General features: G+C 45.9%; 1 protein-coding gene across 1 annotated transcript; it reads left to right on the top strand.

Moving 5' to 3' along the window:
• Positions 1 to 320: 320 nt before the first annotated feature.
• On the top strand, positions 321 to 12,465 carry PM20D1 (peptidase M20 domain containing 1; the record flags this gene model as incomplete). Its single annotated transcript, XM_084301924.1, has 13 exons — positions 321 to 723; positions 2,439 to 2,525; positions 3,093 to 3,325; positions 4,347 to 4,433; positions 5,255 to 5,388; positions 5,815 to 5,934; positions 6,730 to 6,805; positions 7,041 to 7,102; positions 7,357 to 7,435; positions 8,323 to 8,394; positions 9,104 to 9,272; positions 9,988 to 10,087; positions 10,868 to 12,465. 13 exons carry the CDS (start codon positions 321 to 323, stop codon positions 10,995 to 10,997), a joined length of 1,752 nt encoding a protein of 583 aa, XP_084158050.1. The 3' UTR covers positions 10,998 to 12,465.
• Positions 12,466 to 17,742: the final 5,277 nt, after the last annotated feature.

Genomic DNA, 17,742 nt, shown 5'->3' with positions numbered 1-17,742 from the left:
AAACCCAGGGCCATGTTGCTGGAGCTGGTTGTGGGGGTTTTGAAACGAGGTGAATTGAAACTCCGTCAGGAGTGGGCCTGTTCCTCGGTGAAGGATACCCCTCAAATCACCCATTTTTTCCCCAAACGCCTGCCTTTTTGGGAGCAGCCTCCTGGCACCGCCCAAGGCTGGGTGAGGGGGGACAGCCCATTATTTGCTGCTGCGAGGGCAGCAGACACCCTTACCCCCAGCTCCTTAAACATCCCCTCACCACAAAACCCACCACGTTCCACCGAGGGGAGAAAGACTGAGACCCCCCCCCCCCCCCAATATCCGCCGCCATGCCACACACCCCGCGCCGCAGAACTACAACTCCCAAGCCACCTCGCGGCAAGATCGGGGCGGGACAACCCCTCCCATTGGCCACCCTCCGGGACCGCAGCGTGCCGATTGGCCCGCGGCCACGCCCATCCTCCCCTCCGCGAGGCGGGCGGCGGCGGGGCCGGAGTCCGCCGGTGATGGCGGGCGGCGGCGGCGACGGGTGGAGGAGGCGGCGGCGGGCGGCGGCGTGGGCCGCGGGGCTGGGGCTGTGCGGGGCCGTGCTGGTGCTGGCGGCCGCCGTCCTGCTCCGCGCCCACCTCCGGCCCTCCCCGGCTCTCCCCCGCCTGTGGGCGCGGCGCGGAGGCGGCGGCCCCGCCGCCTTCAGCGCGGGCGAGCGGCTGGAGCTGAAGGAGGCGCTGCGAGGTGAGGGGGCCCCGGCGGCTCCCGGCTGCCCCCCGCGGCCCGGCCCCGGGCAGGGGGTGGCGGTGCCGCCGCCCCGCGGTGCGCAGAGCTCGCCCCGGGGCCGGGGGGGGAGGCGGTGCCCGTGCTTGGGCCCTTCTCCCACCGCCGGCGCTGTCCCCGCCGTGGTTTCCTGCGGGGTTTCTGTGAGAAGTGCCTCGCAGTTTCTCAGACGGGTTTTGCTGTGGAGCTGGTTAATTCGCGATTGCAATGGCGAATAAAAAGCAGAAGTAGACCGTCAGCTTGTGTGCACAATTGCCCGGCGCTTGATTCCTCCCCTGGTGCCCTGCTGGCTCAGAACTGCAGGTTCACAGCCTACGCAACACTCACTCCTATTCTATATACGTACAATTCTATTTCACCAACCATTAACTTCTCCTTTTCCTTTTATTTCCTTCTTTCATGACTAGAGGGCCCCCAATCTTTGTTCTTACTGGTTCTGCACTGCTCATCCTGGTTCTCTTAGCTCTCCTTATTTTGGGACAGTGGGACCTGCCCCTGCTCTGTTTAACATCCTCCCCACTGCTCTGCCTGCACGATCACTTTGAACACGCAAGGTTAGTGGAAATTGGCACTGAAAAAAACACCTTTATTGCAAAAACACAACCTTCTTTCTCACACTTCCCCCTCGTGTCTGCCTCAGGCACTTCCTGGTGGCAATTGCTGGACATCTTGTCCACTGGAAAAATCAGTTTCTCTTTTTAATTATGGTCTCATTTACTTATGGCTCAGATCTTGCACGCCCCTTCGCAGCACACAGCCCGTCTGTAACGTCACGGTGTGTCAGTGCTCCCCACCTTGCTGCCTTCTGCAGAAGTGTTTGAGGATATTCAGCTGGCCATTTGCAGAAAGCTACGGTCTGGCGTGAAGGGGATGGTCTTTGGCTGCTCAAGTAGGGGTTGGGTCCTGTCAACCTGGTGTGTTATTGATTTGGAAGATCTATTGCCTAGCAAATTCTGTTTATGTTTGTTTTTAATCAGAAAACGCAAGAGTACAAGAGGGATATTTACTTATTTTTGTTCTGCTTCTTGAGTAACACCGCCTTGAAAAGAATCCGTAACCACCCTTGACAGATACTCTTACGAAAGGCAGCAGTGATTGGGACAAAGTTACAGCTGTGTTTGTAGGACAGTGACTTGGTGCTGGAGAGCAGCCTTGTCTGGCCCTGGTTGAATGAGAGAGCAGGCTAGTGGGAGCAGCAGAAGACTTTTCTGTTTGTGTATCCCAAGGGGTTAGAGCAGCGTGAAAGAAGGCACTTACTATGGAAAATGAACCTTCAGCTCCCAACTAACCTACTTCTTTAGCTGCCAGGGTAATTTCTGACTGAGGGAGCAGTTCACCTTACAAAATGCAGCTGCTTCTGGACAGTAGCATTCCTAATGACATCATTCAGCCCTCTAGGATGAAAAACTAAAGTGTTTTTCACTTTAGCGAGTAAAGTATCTGTGCAAATACCTTGGCTGGAACTGAAGGGAAATACCTGTGTGCAGCGTGCCCACAGCTCAGCTGAAGTACATCAGTCTTTTTGATGGTGGTAACCCTTACTACCCTATGAACTAATCTTTAAAGCCTCAGAAATGCTCCGGAATGTAAATATTGCTTTTTCTTTTGAAATGCAATTCAAATATTGCTTGACTGATTTCGGTGTCAAATGATTTCTATTTTGTATTTCCTTGAAGGTGCTGTTAAAATCCCAACTGTTTCGGTGTCTCCAGACGACTTAAATGCAACGGCCATGGCAGAGTTTGGGAGGTACATTCGGGAAGGTACTAAACTTTCATTCTTAGCAATGAAATTCTTTGTTTTGGTGATGAAATCAAAGAGAATATGTGTGGTTCTTGAATATAGGGGAGTAGATTTTTATTTTGTTTTTCTCCTCAGGAAAGGACTGGCAAAATGGCATGTGTAGATCACCTTTGCAGCAGTATATTGGGGTGCAGCAGTGACTAAAGCTAGAACAGAGAAGGTTCAGATGTCTTTTTCAGTGTTGTTTTTTGGTCCTTGAGATGATTAAATGGCTTTGACATTAAAAATACATAAATAAGAGGAAGGCTGCCCCTTTTTCAACCTATTTTTTTTTTCAGTGTCATCATTGCTGCAAAACAGCGGCAACACTGGTGAACAACAGTTCCTGGTTTTGCTTAGGAAGGTCTTAAATATGAGCTTAGATAGTTAGAGGTGTGAGAACGAAGCTGTGTGCCTGCTTCCTGAAACAAGTTTGTTGCGGTCTTTGAGGCTAAATGGATAACTACTATATGGACTATATGGTGATAAAATTGGAAATTATTGCTATTTTTTCTTTTTCATGTGTTTTTATTTATTTTTCTTAACAGTCTTCCCGGCTGTATTCTCTTCAAAGTTCATTCGACATGAAGTTGTTGGGGAATACAGCCATCTCTTTACTGTGCAGGGTTCTAACCCTGAAATGCTGCCTTACATGCTGCTCGCACACATGGATGTTGTGCCTGCTCCCCCCGAGGGCTGGGATTTCCCTCCTTTCTCAGCCGCAGAGCATGAAGGTTTCATCTATGGACGAGGAACACTGGATAACAAAAACTCTGCCATAGTACGTCATCGTGGTAATGTCATTTCAAAGGGAGAAAAAGTCTGAAAAAGGCAGTTTGGAGGAATCTGTTTACTTGAGATTTACCATACTGTCTCTCTTGCCCTTCTTTAAATGCAGGCTGTTAACTGCAGGTCTTAGGAATTTACCATTTTCTCCCACTTTTTTTTAGGGATGGAGTGCTCTTTTATTATTGAATAAAACAGGATTAAATCAGATGTTTAGCAAATGAGCATCACAGATGCTGTGGCTGCTTGTTATGATGTCATACTCCTAGACAGTTCCTTCAAGTTGTTCAATTATCAATTTCAAGGCCATGCAACTTAAAAATTTGTTTTGATACTTACTTCCACTGTGAACTGCACAAATAACCCTTCAAATTGACAATAAAAATCAACAATTTCAATGAACAAGGCAAAATGGTTGCTGGCAAGATAAAGGTAAAGTATATGTATATATACCCTGCTAAAATGTAAAAAAAATAACTGTAGGTTGAGTTGGAAAAAAACAGATGAAATAGAAAAAATCAACAAATGGTAGATTTAATTTCTTATTTTTCAGGGTAAGTTTCTCATTCTTCTGTTTCTGTGTTGGTACTTTTTGTACGAAACATGCTGCTCATTAAAATGAATGGAGTTGGTAGCTCAAGTCAGAGCGAGGCTGTGTAGGACAGACAGCTTAAAGGAACAGTGAGCTCCCTGGATAATTATAACTCTGTCATGCTTCCTGTGCAGTTTGCCACTGACTTTGTGAGGAGCAAGAACAAGCCCGTACTGTATGTTGTATATGCGTGCTGACACTCTGTAGCACACTGTCTTAAGCGTTATTTGAGAAAATGAATATCACCAGTAGGAGTTGTGGAAATAAATGCTCAATTGTGAGCAGGACAAAGTCTCCTTAAGGGCTGGGAATGCATCATATTTCTTTTCTGTTACATTACATTCTTTTACACTTATTCTCCTACTAACACCAGCGAATAGTAAACTTCTCTGTGGTTGTTGGTTTTTTGTTTGTTTTTCTGCAGGGTATTCTGCAAGCTCTAGAATTTTTGCTGAGAAGAAATTACAGACCCCGCAGATCTTTCTATGTTGGCATTGGACATGATGAAGAGGTATTTTCTTTTCTTTCATCTAAATAACTGCTTGTTTGCACTGGTCATGTACATAACAAGGCTTATTTTTTAAACCTTGTTCACCTGTAAAGTCCTTCCTGGTTTTCTTTGTTATGCAGGTAGATACTGTCAGGCACATGCTTGTAGTTATATATTGATTGTTTGGCTTTAAGTGACATTGACAGAGGATTTGGTAATGAGCAAAGAACACAGTGGAGTGTTATTTCAAGTTCTTTTCTGTTGCAGACATGGAAGGTGAACAGGAGCTGCATCTTGGAATGCATATAAGTCATGGCAAGCTGGCCCAAGATTTACTTGGTTGTTCTAAATGATCAGGAAGAGCTAAGAAAAATACTCAGTTCTTGTTGTGGGTGTACCTGCTAGTAAATGGTACAAAGAGACAGATGAGGATGGTTCATTTATTCATTTTCATGATATGGAGACAAAAAATTGTCAATATTTTGTAATAATATTGCTAAAACAAGTATCTCTTTAAAATTACAAGTATCTCTAAGTAATCTGTGGAGTTCATAGCTGTGGGATATCGTGTCCAAGAGCAAATAGGATTCAAAGCAACATTAAACGAACAGTGAATGAGAGAATTCCTCGGTGTGGATGTAAATCCATCTGCTACTAGGCCATTAGCAATCTCCAGTGAAGTTTCCTAGTAAGAATCTTAATTGCTCTAGAACTGCTCATTAGGAGTTTTCCTGCATTCTTTGCATTGTAGCAGTGGTCACTGTTAAGAGCAAGATGTTTTCCAGTATTCTTCCCAGTGGTGTGGCTTAACCTGGCCGTTTCCTCTGACTGGATTCTCACAGGTGTTTGGTCGGAAGGGAGCAATGAAGATTGCAGCTCTGTTGGAAGCCAGGGGAGTGAAACTTTCCTTCTTACTGGACGAGGGGAGTGCTATCCTGGAAGGCATCATTGCAGGAGTGAAGAAGCCAGTAGCTCTGTAAGTAAAAGAACAACATTCATGATGATGAAAGCGACCCATTTTGAATATTTAATTTGTTAGAAATGACCTCGCTAATGTCACCAAAACATGTTTTCAAGGCATGTGGTAGTGTTGGCATTGCCTGAACTACAGCAGTCAAAGGACCTCCAGTTTGCTTGCTGTCCACCACAGCTGTGCTGACAGAAGCAGAATGTTCTACTTAGCTGGTGCAAGCATGTTAATTACATGCTGTAGAGTCTGTTTGCTGGAGAAGAAGCCAAGACATCAGACCTCCAAATGTTTAAAGACTGTTAAGAATTTGTGGCTGCTTCTGCAGTGTTTCATATGACACTAAAAAATACGCAGACTAGTTTGCTTTTACCTGTAGTCTGTGCATGTGTATTTGGAGTTGCATTAACCATGTGTTTGTTTATCATTGTACAGAATTGCTATCACTGAAAAGGGTTCAATAACACTGAACTTCACTGTGGATAAAGAGCCAGGACATTCATCATTTCCTCCTAAGGAGACAAGTATTGGCATTCTTGCAGCAGCAATGGCCAGGTGAGAGCTTCCTTGTCATCTAACAGCAAAGACAGTCAAGCAGGCTCCTAAGGCACTGATATTTGACTTGCTTTTGTAATATTTGTGTTTAAAGTATTTTACAAATTCCCCTTGTGTGTTTGAAACTGAAGTTCGTAGCTCACTTTGGAGAGCAGAAATGCAATCCCTAGCAAAGGGACAACTGCCAAATGTCTGGAGTACCTTCTCACTTCAGCTGCGCCTAGTATCTCTCAAGCCTTTAAAACTAAGGCAATTGCTACATCTTGATGTCTGTCCTAATTTACTCTGTAACTGTGCAGATCACTTTGTTTGGGTTGCAGAATTTCTCTGGAATTTATTCTTGCATATACCTACTGCGTCTAGCTGGTAATTATCCAAGCCAACAAATATGATGTAATGTCAGAATGTTGCATCCTGAAGCTGACTAAATCTTCTCATTACATGTCTCTGTAGATACCAAACTGGCTAGTAAATATATATTTCAGAAAAGTCTTGTATGTATGGATAGAATAGAATTCGGTGTCATTTTTTTCTAGATTTCCATGTATTCTTTATAAGAGTCAGGCTTTTACATTTTTTCAGCTGATCATGAAAGAAAATCTTTACGTGTGACTGGAATGCTCAGCAATGTATAGTGGAGCTGTACTCGCAGATGTGCTTGCCAGGAGAGGAATGTGTGGTTACATCTCAAGTACATGGATGCGTTTCAGAAATCAAACTCCGCTCAGCCTTCTGGAGCAATAACAGCCAAAGGGTTTTTTTTTAAATTTCAAATGTCGATGTGCTTTGCCGTAGACTGGAGCAAAATCCTATGCGCAATCTGTTTGGCCATGGGCCAGAACTCATGACTATGGAGCACCTTGCATCAGAGGTGAGGAAAGAACTATAATTTTGTTTCCAGATTTTCCTATTAATAAGTGAAGAGTAACCCATATGAACTTAAAAGCATAGTTATGTAATTCTTGGAAAGGAGCAGACTTAAGCTGGCATTTCTCCCGTAAAGAGAATTGTTCCTATTGGCTTTGTTTCAGCCATAGCAAAATGATTGTGTTGTCTTCTTGAAAACCAGAAACTTACAGATTTCTGGTTTTGTTTCTCCCATTTAGTTCAGTTTTCCTCTCAATATCGTCATGAGCAATCTATGGCTGTTTTCACCTATTGTCAGCAGGTAAGAAAACGTATCCTTGCTGAATATTCCTGTAGTCTCACCCTTAAAAGATGAAAGACCAGCAGCTATTTCTGGTCTTCCCAGGAAAACAGTTATATCATTTCATGGTATAGGCAAAGTCAGTGCTTTGCAGTTAATAGCCAGTTGGGTAATTGAGAGTAGGCCTTAATTCAGCTTATTGCCTGTGTAACCGTGATGCTTATGTTGTGTAGAAATAAAATGTATTTGAGAAATGATTCTTTTCTTTTTTTAAGAGTTCTTGCCTGGAAACCTTCCACCAATGCCTTAATTCGAACTACTACAGCAGTCACAATGTTTAACGCAGGAATCAAGGTAGCTTCATTTTTTTGTAGTTTCTGGAGTATCTGACGTCTGTCTCTGTAAACCAATATTAAGATTATAGTTTTTTTTGTCCATCCTAAAATGTAAACAGAGTATTGTTGGCAGTAGCTGAAACTGTCAGTTGTAAACACTTCCCTAGCCTAGATGGGGTCTTACTTTTGTGAGCATAGGTCAGGCCTACCACCATTTGAGTAAAGTTAGCATGCACCTTGGACTGGGAGAAAACAGGTTCTGGCTGATAGAGCCAGATCTTGCCCTGATAAAGAGGTGTAGCTGTCCAAAAATACTATAACCCTGGAAAATAAACAGGCTATTTGATGTGTCCCTGAATGAATCTGTTACTCAAAGCATTGATACAGTGGCTGAACAGTGACACTAAGTGGCTGGGAGAGAAGTAACACCCTGGTTTGTTTATTTATTTATTTATAAAGATCATACCTTTACATTTTGACAAAAGTATAAATATTTATTTTGTCGAAAAGAAGAGTTAGGTGTCCTTAGTAACATACTTAAATGACTTACGTGTCTCATGCCTGGGGAAAAGCAATGGGACAATAAACTAAAAATATTGTTTCAAAAAAATTCCTGAAATTTCTCAATATAAGGTTTCTCAAGGGAGGTGTCTCATCTGAAGAGGAAGGCACAGCTAACTTCATTTTTGTTGAATCAAGGAATATTTCTTTTTGTAGTTATCTGCATTATAAATGAGATGTGCAGTATTTGAATATCGAGCACAGGAAGATGTCACATTTATATTAGTGGCAACAGTGATGCATTAATCTATGGGGCCTGGATTGGTTTGAGCAGTTTCTGAGTTTGCAGTTGGCATTTTAATCAGTTTTTAACTTTCTTTTATGTTTTGGTCTTTTTTTCCCTAGCCAAATGTCATCCCATCTTCTGCAAAAGCAACTGCGAACTTCCGGATCCACTCCGCAGAGAAGGCCACTGAGGTACTTACTGCCTGCACAATTAGTTAAGGTTTTCCTCCCAGCTAGGATAACTTACTTTTTTGTTCACAGGTGCAGTAGAGTTTATTCAGAACAACCTTCTTAGAAATTCTGTATAGATTCCAAGTGTCTTCTGACTGTGGCACAGAGCAAGAGGCAGACCACACTTGGAATTGTGCCTTGCAGTTACATTGAGTAGATTTCAGACATTTTCTTGTGCCAAAGAGCAGAGTTGTGGTTATGGAATGGAACTAAACTGAAGGCTTGTGATCTGTGAGAACGGGGGGGTCTTGAACACTTCAGTAGGAATGGTATGCCTGTCCAGCCAAGTACAGCTGTGATACGTTATCAGTAAACAGTATCTTCCCTTTGGAAACCCTTGAAAGTTTCTCTTCTCTGGAAGCTTTTTCTGGACTGTGTTTACTTAGGTGACCCAACTACCAAGTTGGGCAGGTTGACAACATGCTGCTCAGGGCTGAAGCAGTTTAGGAGCACCTTGAGACAGCGATGTGCATCTGATTGCACTGGACCAAAAGTATTAGATTAAGTATCAGCCATCCACTGAAAAAGAACATAGACTGGCACACAGTTTCAAGTTGGCAGTTCATAGACAAACATTTTCTGCAAGGTGGAACTTAAGCTGATATTTAGAAAGGGTACTCTCTCATTTCTTTTCTTTTCTATTGTTGTTAATCTCTGTGGTCTACCCTAGGTGCTAGAGATAGTTAGAAACACCGTTGCTGATGACAGAGTGAAGATTGACGTAGTAGAGGCCTTTGATCCACTTCCCGTCAGTCCGTGGGATGACCAGACGTTTGGAGTCCATGTTTTTCAAAGAACCATTCTGGATACTTTCCCAAATGTTGACAGCGTAGTTCCAGGTAACAGCAAGCACATGATGGTTATTGTTTCCTCTCCAGCTTCCGCCCTGCTTTTCTCTGCCCCCACCCCCCAGTATCTCCTTGTTTCCATTTGCTGTGTATTTCTCCACCCCAGCTGTTAACTGCTGGAAACAGTTGTTTTTTCCTCCTTTACTCAGTTCCCTCTTTATGTTTTAGTGGTTTATGTTGGTTTTTTAGTAGTGGAAGTAAAAAAGCAAACAGGAAACTGACAGAAACAATGAGCCTTGAATTTAACTCTCTGCAGATACAAAGCAATCTCTTCAGAGAAGAAAAGAATTGTGAGGGAAAGTAGGAGGTCATCTTTCTTTAGCTCTTCTTTTATTGTTTTCTTAGCTGGCAAAGCCATTCCTGCTTTCCTGTATTATTCCTTATGATCCCAGCCCCTTCCCTTGCTCACGGCTCCTTCCTATTTCTGTATGGTTTGTTGGACTGCAGTTTGAAGCTTAAACTTCTGGGGAGGCTGGGTATCATAGCTGCTCTTAGCATAATTGAATCGCATGCTCAGCTCCTCCTGTTCAAAAAAGAGAGAACGTTGTTCTTCCAGGGTGTCTCAATAAATTGTTTTGGTGATTTTGTTCTCGGTGTAGCTAGAGGTCAAATAGAAGTTATCAGATGCCTTTCCCTTCTCCTGGGAAAAGTGTGTGTCATCGAGTTGCTGCTCTCGTGCCCAGTAAATCTGGGGTTTGTTTTCCAGGCACGTGTATCGGAAACACAGACAGCAGGCATTTCACTAACGTCACAAATGCCATTTATCGATTTAACCCACTGATCTTGCAGTCAGATGATCTTCCCAGGTACTGTATTCTTTCTGCATGTGGGCAGCTGTTAGGGGTGGGGACTAGCGAAAGAGAAAATCGATAGGCGTTGGGCAGAAGGAAACCCAGCCTTGTATACCTTGGCGTGGTGGTGGTGTTGCCGCGCCTTCTGTAAGGCCGCTCGTTTCCTGCATGCTTGGGTGCTGCACAAACAGGGGAGGATAATCACACTGGGAGAGTGTTAGCCCTCACTCTTCTTTACTTCATGTGGGAACAAGGCCTTATTCAGGTGTCCCCCTGAGTAGCGTGGTGATGCGGTGAGGCTGACTGGATCCTTTATGTAGTGTAAGAGATTTATCCCTATGTTTGGACACATGGCACTGAATTTGTTTGTTCTTTAAAGTTAGAAATTAAGTTTCCTGGGGTAAAGAGACAACAAAGAACACCAACAGGCAAGGCTTTGTTTCTTTATTTACTATGTAATAGATTCCTCATTCTACTGAGGTGCAAATGTTATAGGAGTGCCTCGTAGCTGTGCAGGACCATGACATAAAGGGCCAAGAGCTTCACAGAGACTCGGAATAACAGTTTTTCCATGTATACCCCCAGCTTAGTTTTTGTGCTCTGAGCCTTAAAATCAGTAAGTTGTTTTGGTTAGCCTGAGGAACAGACATAGCAGTTGCAGTATTTGTCGTGTATTCCTGTGTTTTTATGCTGTGCATTTATTTATGAAGTGAAACAGGCAAGTAGGATGCTGGATGTATGCAGGTGGGTCACAAATGCACACTGCAATGAAAAACATTCTTCTGTTTCTACCAGGATCCATGGGTTGAATGAGAGAATCTCGGTTGAGAATTACGAGAAACAGGTCGAGTTTCTCTTTCAGCTGATTAAGAACTGTGATATTGAGAAGCTTCCGGAGCCTCACGCAAACTCCCATGAGCTGTGAGACAAAAAGCCTGAGCGGAGCAGCTCCTGAGGTGGACTCTGGGATGACAGAGGTCTGGGCTGTAAGCAGCAGTTGTGTGTTGCATATTGAGCAATGTCAGGAATGTGATTTTACATATTGTGGTTGGCACACAGATGGAAAAACTGCAGGTTGATGATTTAGCCAAATGCACGGTTTGCTGTAAAGTCACAAGAACATGGATAAAACACAACAAATATCCCTGTGCCTCCCTGATTTTACAAGCAGCCATTAATCTGATGGTATTAAATTTTTTAGCACTTTCTTTAATCTTTAAGCCCCTGAAATAGGTAGTCACTTAAAAATCAAAGCTATAATTGGCAGTCACTTGTACATCGTTATAAGAAGCTAATCTTCCTCTGTGTGCTTTTGACAAACTCTGTTTTTACAGTTAATTGATTTTCACAAATGATGTGTCCGTCAGAAACTCATGTAAAAGGTACACAAAGGGGGTTAGGTTTGATGTAACTGGGTAGGGTTGCACCGAGTTTGTTGCACTGATGATGGGGTAGGCTTCTGCCCCAGGTGATTCTTTCAACCAGCATTTACAGAATTGACTTGATCCTGTCATTTCTCCCATGCATGCACTGATTTCTGACTGTAGCTTAAAATACTGAGCTTCAGGAGTTCTAGCTATGTTGCTTTACAATATGTTGCTCTGATCTCAGAGGTGCAAAAAACTTTTCTTCCTGTCTTCTCTGTGACTTTTTTCCTCTCCCTCTCTGGTAAGACTCCCAGGCTGTGTTGTGCAGCTGTGTCAGAGCAAGGAATCCTGACTTTAAATAAGAAACTACATCAGAAACTTCATTGTGAAAGCAGGCAAAGCCCTTCAGTTTATTCCTGTTTGGTGGGAGCAGAGTTTTCTCTATCCCTTCATGGCCTGCTTTAATGCTTTTCACGTTGCCTGCCACTTCTATTGAATCGGCTCTTTGGGAATCCAACAACACCAATAGCCTGTCTACTCTGTTTTATTTCATCTTGCACTTCTTGCACTAGCATGCCCATCTTTATTAGCATTAAAGGGGTAAGTATTCTTTTGGCCTTGCTAGTGTCTTTAGTTAGAGTTATTGATACTAATTAAACAGTTAAGGGCTAGATGTTAGCCAAGGTTAAAACTGTGTGAAAACTGCTTTGTTGCACTGACATGCAGACTCTGTGCTAAGGAAGGAGGCAAACCTTGCCCTGTTGCACTGTTGCAGAGGTGTGTGTGTTTTTCAGTTGAACACTGGAATGGGTGGTTATTCTGCTTTTGATTCACTGTAAAATGTGCTGGAATGTAAAGGAAATACCCTGAAATGTATCCTGAAAACCAGTGATGGAACTGTGATTCCTATTATTTCCATTCACCATTATTTATTTGCTGTCTGATCTTATCAGTGTGGCCAATGGGCTGAGGCTGTATCAAGCTACTAAATAATTGAAACCAGATTGGCATTTTTGTCTAATAAAACAAGGAATAAAGCTTCTTTTCTTGATTATTACTTAGTCTCTTCATGTAGCTTTATATTTGCAATGAAGTCGTTTCCACACCTGATTCTGCACTGGAACAAGCCATGAAGTTTCCATCAAAACAAACCCACATATTTTCCAGCCTGCTTTAATCTTTGTACCCTTCCTGGTGTTCTTTATTTTTGTACAAAAATTAACTAACTGTTTATGCATTACTGGCTAGTAAATAGCTTGGGTCTTTCATGGTTTATTGCATTTAGTCTGTGTGTCCTAATGTCACTAATTTGTTTAGCCGCGAGTCTATAGCTCTTTTGTGGAGGTGTCATTTCTCTTGCAACCTTCTGTTGCATACACAGCAAAAGTGATTTGTCAGGCTATGGCACAGAATAAAATACATCCCCGGGAGTGGGAGCTGGAGGGAAGTTTTCCTCTGACAAGCCTCAATAAAAAGGGCTGAGTCTAAAGCCTTCGCTTTGACCATGGCTGTAGGGGGCCAGTGCTGGTTAACATCTTCGTTAATGACCTGGATGATGGGGCAGAGTGGGTCCTAATTAAGACTGCAGATGATACAAAACGGAGAGGAATGGTTGATGCACCTGAAGCTGGTGTTGTGGGCAACATCTCTTGTGTTTCGGTGAGGATTGTTTCTTTAAAGGCCGTTCGTTTGAAGATTCATTTTGCTGCTGAAGGAAGAGAGAAGGGCAAACGGTGCTGGGAAGGCATAATTGTTTTTGGCAGGTACCGTGCAAATGTGTGCCATGAGATTTCATTAATGCAGTTTGTTGCAGAACCTCATTAAGTGCTGCTCGTCAGCCAGCACTGAAGTCATGCAGTGCCTCTGCAGCGAGCGAATGTTCAACAGAGCTTTACTGCAAGCTGAAGCCTCAAAACTCAGTGCTTTAAGCAGGCCTTATCCTCCAGAATCCAATGGTGAAAATTCCTCTCCTCTCCTGATTTTTCCCAGTTATTTCTGATAATGATCTCTGCTTTTACTTCTGTGCAGCAGCTTTGCCCTTTGTCTTCCTGTCTCACTTCACCAGCTGCCATGACATGCTTATCTGGCACGGTTCCGAAGGGTTGCTCAGTGTTTGGGTAGCTGCACGCCTCTCCTGACAGAACGGTTTTCTTTCCACCTTATTTTATCGTCCCTATGGTATGTCCTCATCTTGAGTGGTAATTGAAATCTTAGTGTCACCATGTGAATAACGTAAGGGTGATGCACTGCCCTTTTCTGGTTAGATCATGCACAACTTTGCCTTGCATGAGTAGTTACTTGATAATGTCAAGTACATCGTGACAACACGATTGCTAGCTCCGGTTTATTCTTTTTTTGTAATGACTCACTGTGCTCTAGGCATGTGGAGCAATTACCTCTGATTCATCAGAGAGGTAAAAGCCTGATTTTCTGCTCTGGAGATGCCGAACGTGGCGTTATGTCCGACAGTTTTGAACGTTGTTATCAGTAGTCCACTTTGAGCGTGTTAATGTGTTCCTGTGTTAAGTCAGAGCAACTTCCTTCTTCACCTTTGTAGCCAAGTCCACAAGCTGCCATTCTTCTGACAGCACTTACTCAAAGTAACAGCTCTGGAGCTGGCCAGCCGCAGCAGCCTGCTTGCTAGCAGCCCAGCTGATTGGGGGTCATCTGGGTCTGTGCTGTGATGGAGAGAAGGTCACATTCCACACCTGCATTTTCTAAAGAAAGCTCTGTTGCCAGCATCTATTTAAATGGCCTGGTTTATTCTGAGGCCTGAGTGACCATGGGGAGTTCAGGCACAGAGCTGGAGGAGAAAGCAGGAACAAGGTGTTTACAGAGTTGTTTCCTCCCCTCTTCTATGTGACACTTGCATTCTTGGCTCCTCTTTGGCTATTTTGTTTGGCATTTCATAGAACTGGTGAACCCATTCTCTCGAGCAGGTGCTGTGAAAGCTCAGGCCGTGCAACTGAGCCCTAGTTTTAGCAATGCCACGGAGCAGGATGTCCACTGAGGAGCTTGGAGTGTCCCTGGCCGCTACAGAGAAGCTGTTCCTCGCCTGCAACTCAGCCTCTGACCTTCAGTGCTGACCTTCAACAGGCTTCAGTGCACGGACCCTTGCACGGATCCTTGCCAACGCGTGCAGTCCTCTTCTGCGGCTCCCCTGCAGAGCTGGCCGGCACGCGGAAGCCTTTCCAGGCACGTGTTTGTCACTTTGGTCCCCGAGCTCAGGCCCTCACCATAACTGCTTGAAGAAATGCTGCTGCCGTGACCTCTGAGGGCTCTGGTGCAGCACCGAGAGATGTTGGCATGCAAATATCAGTGCTCGTAGCAAGGCCTAGAGGCATTCAGCAGCGCTGCCCGCGGAGTTATTGTCCTTAGCTGAACGCTGTGTCATCGGAGCTGCCTTGCGGGGGGCTCGGCTCCGCTTTCCGGTTCCACGGCGGAGATCAGAGCCCAGCGTGGCGGGGAAGGGAGGGACCTGCCTCACGCAGCACAGCCCGCACCGCCTGATTCAGAGCTGGGGTGGGGGGCCCCAAAGGAAGCTGCAGTCAGGTCTCAGCAGGAAGGAAAATGACCGCATGGAAGGGTGGTTGATGCAGGGGGGGGAGACAAAGAGAAAATGTCCTGATGGATTTACCTCCGTGTTGCTCCAGGCCTGGGCAGGGGGATATGAGAAGCAGCATGCAGGCTGTGAAACGTATCCCAGGTGGCTTTTCAAACATCTTTTCTTTTATAATTTTAATCCACTGTAATTGCATGATTTACTGCAGGCCTATAAACACTCAGATCACTTGAATGCTGTGCCTGAGCTTGCGCTACAAAGACAGCCACATGGAGGAGCCTGGCTGCAGTTCAGTTATTTAACTGAGCAATCAAAAAGCTCCTTCCAGCTCGTGGCAGCAATCCTTTGCTTGGTGACTGTGCTGACTGTGTCAGTGCAGAGGCTCTCTGCAGGCTCTCTGTCCAGCCACCACAGCTACACCAGGGCTTTTTTCATGTTTTCTGTTTGATAAAGATGATTAGAGAGAAAAGCAGCCGCAGGCTGTTATCACAGACTGACCCAATGGCCTGAGTAAGGGATATGAATTCTTCCAGAAAGCCCACAGGGGAGAACCAGAAGGTTTTATCCGTGTTCTAACTATTTTAGTTGTGCTGCAGTCACTACAGCTGGCATGTACGTGTCTAACCTACCTGTAAACCTACTGGCCTACCTACTGGTCTTCATCTCGCATCGGTTTGGGTCTGATTCCAGCCTGCCCAACAAGCTGTGTAAGTACTCACGAGTGATAATGAGCCCCGGAGAACTTTTGTCTTTCCAAGTCACTTAATCCAGTGTCTCATCTTTTGGGAAGCGACAGGATCTTTGTGGAGCAGGATGTCGTGGGGAGTTGAGGTGAGTCTCCTCGATCCACCCCAGCAGCCTTGTGGTGTGAGTCCTTTTTTCGGCCTGAGCTCAGAATGCAGATGAGCTTACAGCTTACGTCCGGAGCACTGCAGCAGTGCGAGGCATGGCCTCGGTCCCTCCGTGGCAGGTGTCCGTGCTGCCGCTGGGGCAGCAGCTGTTGACACAGGAACTGCTGGCCTCCCGAACGCAGGAAGCGAGCACTTCCAGCTCCCCTCTGTCAGGTGCTCTCACGTGGCAAAAAAACAAACCCTAGGGACGTACCTGACTGGGGATGAGCTGTGTTTGCTGCAGCAGACACAGCGCGTGGGTGACACATGAATGCAGCTGCGAGAGGTGAGCATTTGGGCCTGCGGAAAAAGGGTGGTGGTGGGTTTTGTTTGCTTCCAGACTGGTAAAACAGAACTCTGTGGCTCCCAGATCAGGAACAGATTAGGGTCAGCTTCTGATGTTGCCTGCCTTCCTGAACTGCTTTGCTCAGGACTGACCTGTGTAGGGGTAGGTCGTTATCCACAACTACTTGGTCTCAGTTTCTGTGTTGAGATTCCTGGTTACAAGAAGTTAAGAACTGGGTTCCCCTGGAGTCCTTGGTGAGAGGTGGCTGGGACTCGATTCAAATTGGCTTTAGGAGCTGACGGTGGTGGAGCTAGAACAGACAGCAGAGGGTCAGGAGCTCTTAGGACACTCAAACTCTGTGATAGGTTTTTACTTTGAATGACTTTGGCCAAATCACTTCATTTTGCTCGATCCTTTTATGAAAAGGAGAAAATTATGCCATACACCTTTGGGCTTTCTAGGCCAAAACTGTGCTGTGTGACAGCTTGGCAGTGCTAAAGCCATGTGGCTGCTGGAAAGCACACGGGCACGCGGTTCCATGACCTGCTGCAGCTCCGTGGTGAGTTGTTTCCTTTCCAAGGACTCGTTACCTTTGGTACCTGCTGCCCCGCAACTGGAAACCCATTTCCTGCCCTTTCATCCCCTGCCTTTCTGATCTCTGCGTGTCAGCTAGCTGCTGGGGATTTTATCTATTTCTGTTTTCTTGTCTCATGCGGCTTTTGTCTTCACGCTTCCACTTCCTGAGCGCGCAGCTGGCCGAGTGTTAATCAACAAGGTCACATTTTGGTGGGCCTTGTTTGCATGGGGGTGGGGAAAGAACGGCTGCTCCGGGGGAGGTGTGGATTTTCCAAGTCAGGAAGGAAAGATGAAGGCGGAAAGAGCCTCAGGGACCAGGTTTGCTTGGACAAAGGAAAACAGAGGCTAGGGTTGGAGGCAGGATTTGGGGCTGCACTCCCACCCACTCCAGGGCTGTGGAACTGTGCTGCCGCTTTAGTTAAGACACCAGCTCTGGATGGCCCAAGTTTTCCTCTGTGTCTTTTTGCCAGTGCCTCATCAGGAGGTCACGAAGGTTAAATTAATGCCAATGCTCGTTATCCTTTCAAACAGTGGATTCAGTGGCCCGGGCAGCAGCAGCCAGGTCCAAAACCCGGCGCACTTCCAGCGGTTCCTGCAGCGCGGTGAAAGCAGCAGCACTGCTGCCTGCCCCAGGAGCTCAGCGTTCAGAGGGGAGCCTCATCCCGGAGCTTTTAGGGCCTGAGGATGCGGGCGGGCCCTAGCGGCTTCGTCCCAGCCGCCTCCGTGCCGCTTTGCTCGAGCCGCAGCTCAGCGGGACCCAGCGGGGAGCGGGGCTCGGGGAGCCGCCCCCATTCATTCGCAGCCCCCGCTTGGCGGGACAGCGCGCGCCGTGGCCCCGCCCACACGGCCCCGCCCGTCCCTGACCACGCCCACCTAAGCCCCGCCCCTTACTCCCCGCCCACCCCCCCGGGCGTTCCCTCCCCTCTGCGCGGGCAGCGGCGCCGGGAGGGGGGGGGGCGGTGCCGCGCGTGACGCCACTCCCGCCCGGA

This window comes from Netta rufina (assembly GCF_964035555.1).
Source record: "Netta rufina genome assembly, chromosome: 26".
NCBI classification, from domain to species: Eukaryota; Metazoa; Chordata; class Aves; order Anseriformes; family Anatidae; genus Netta; species Netta rufina.
This window is presented reverse-complemented; position numbering and strand designations above follow the sequence as displayed.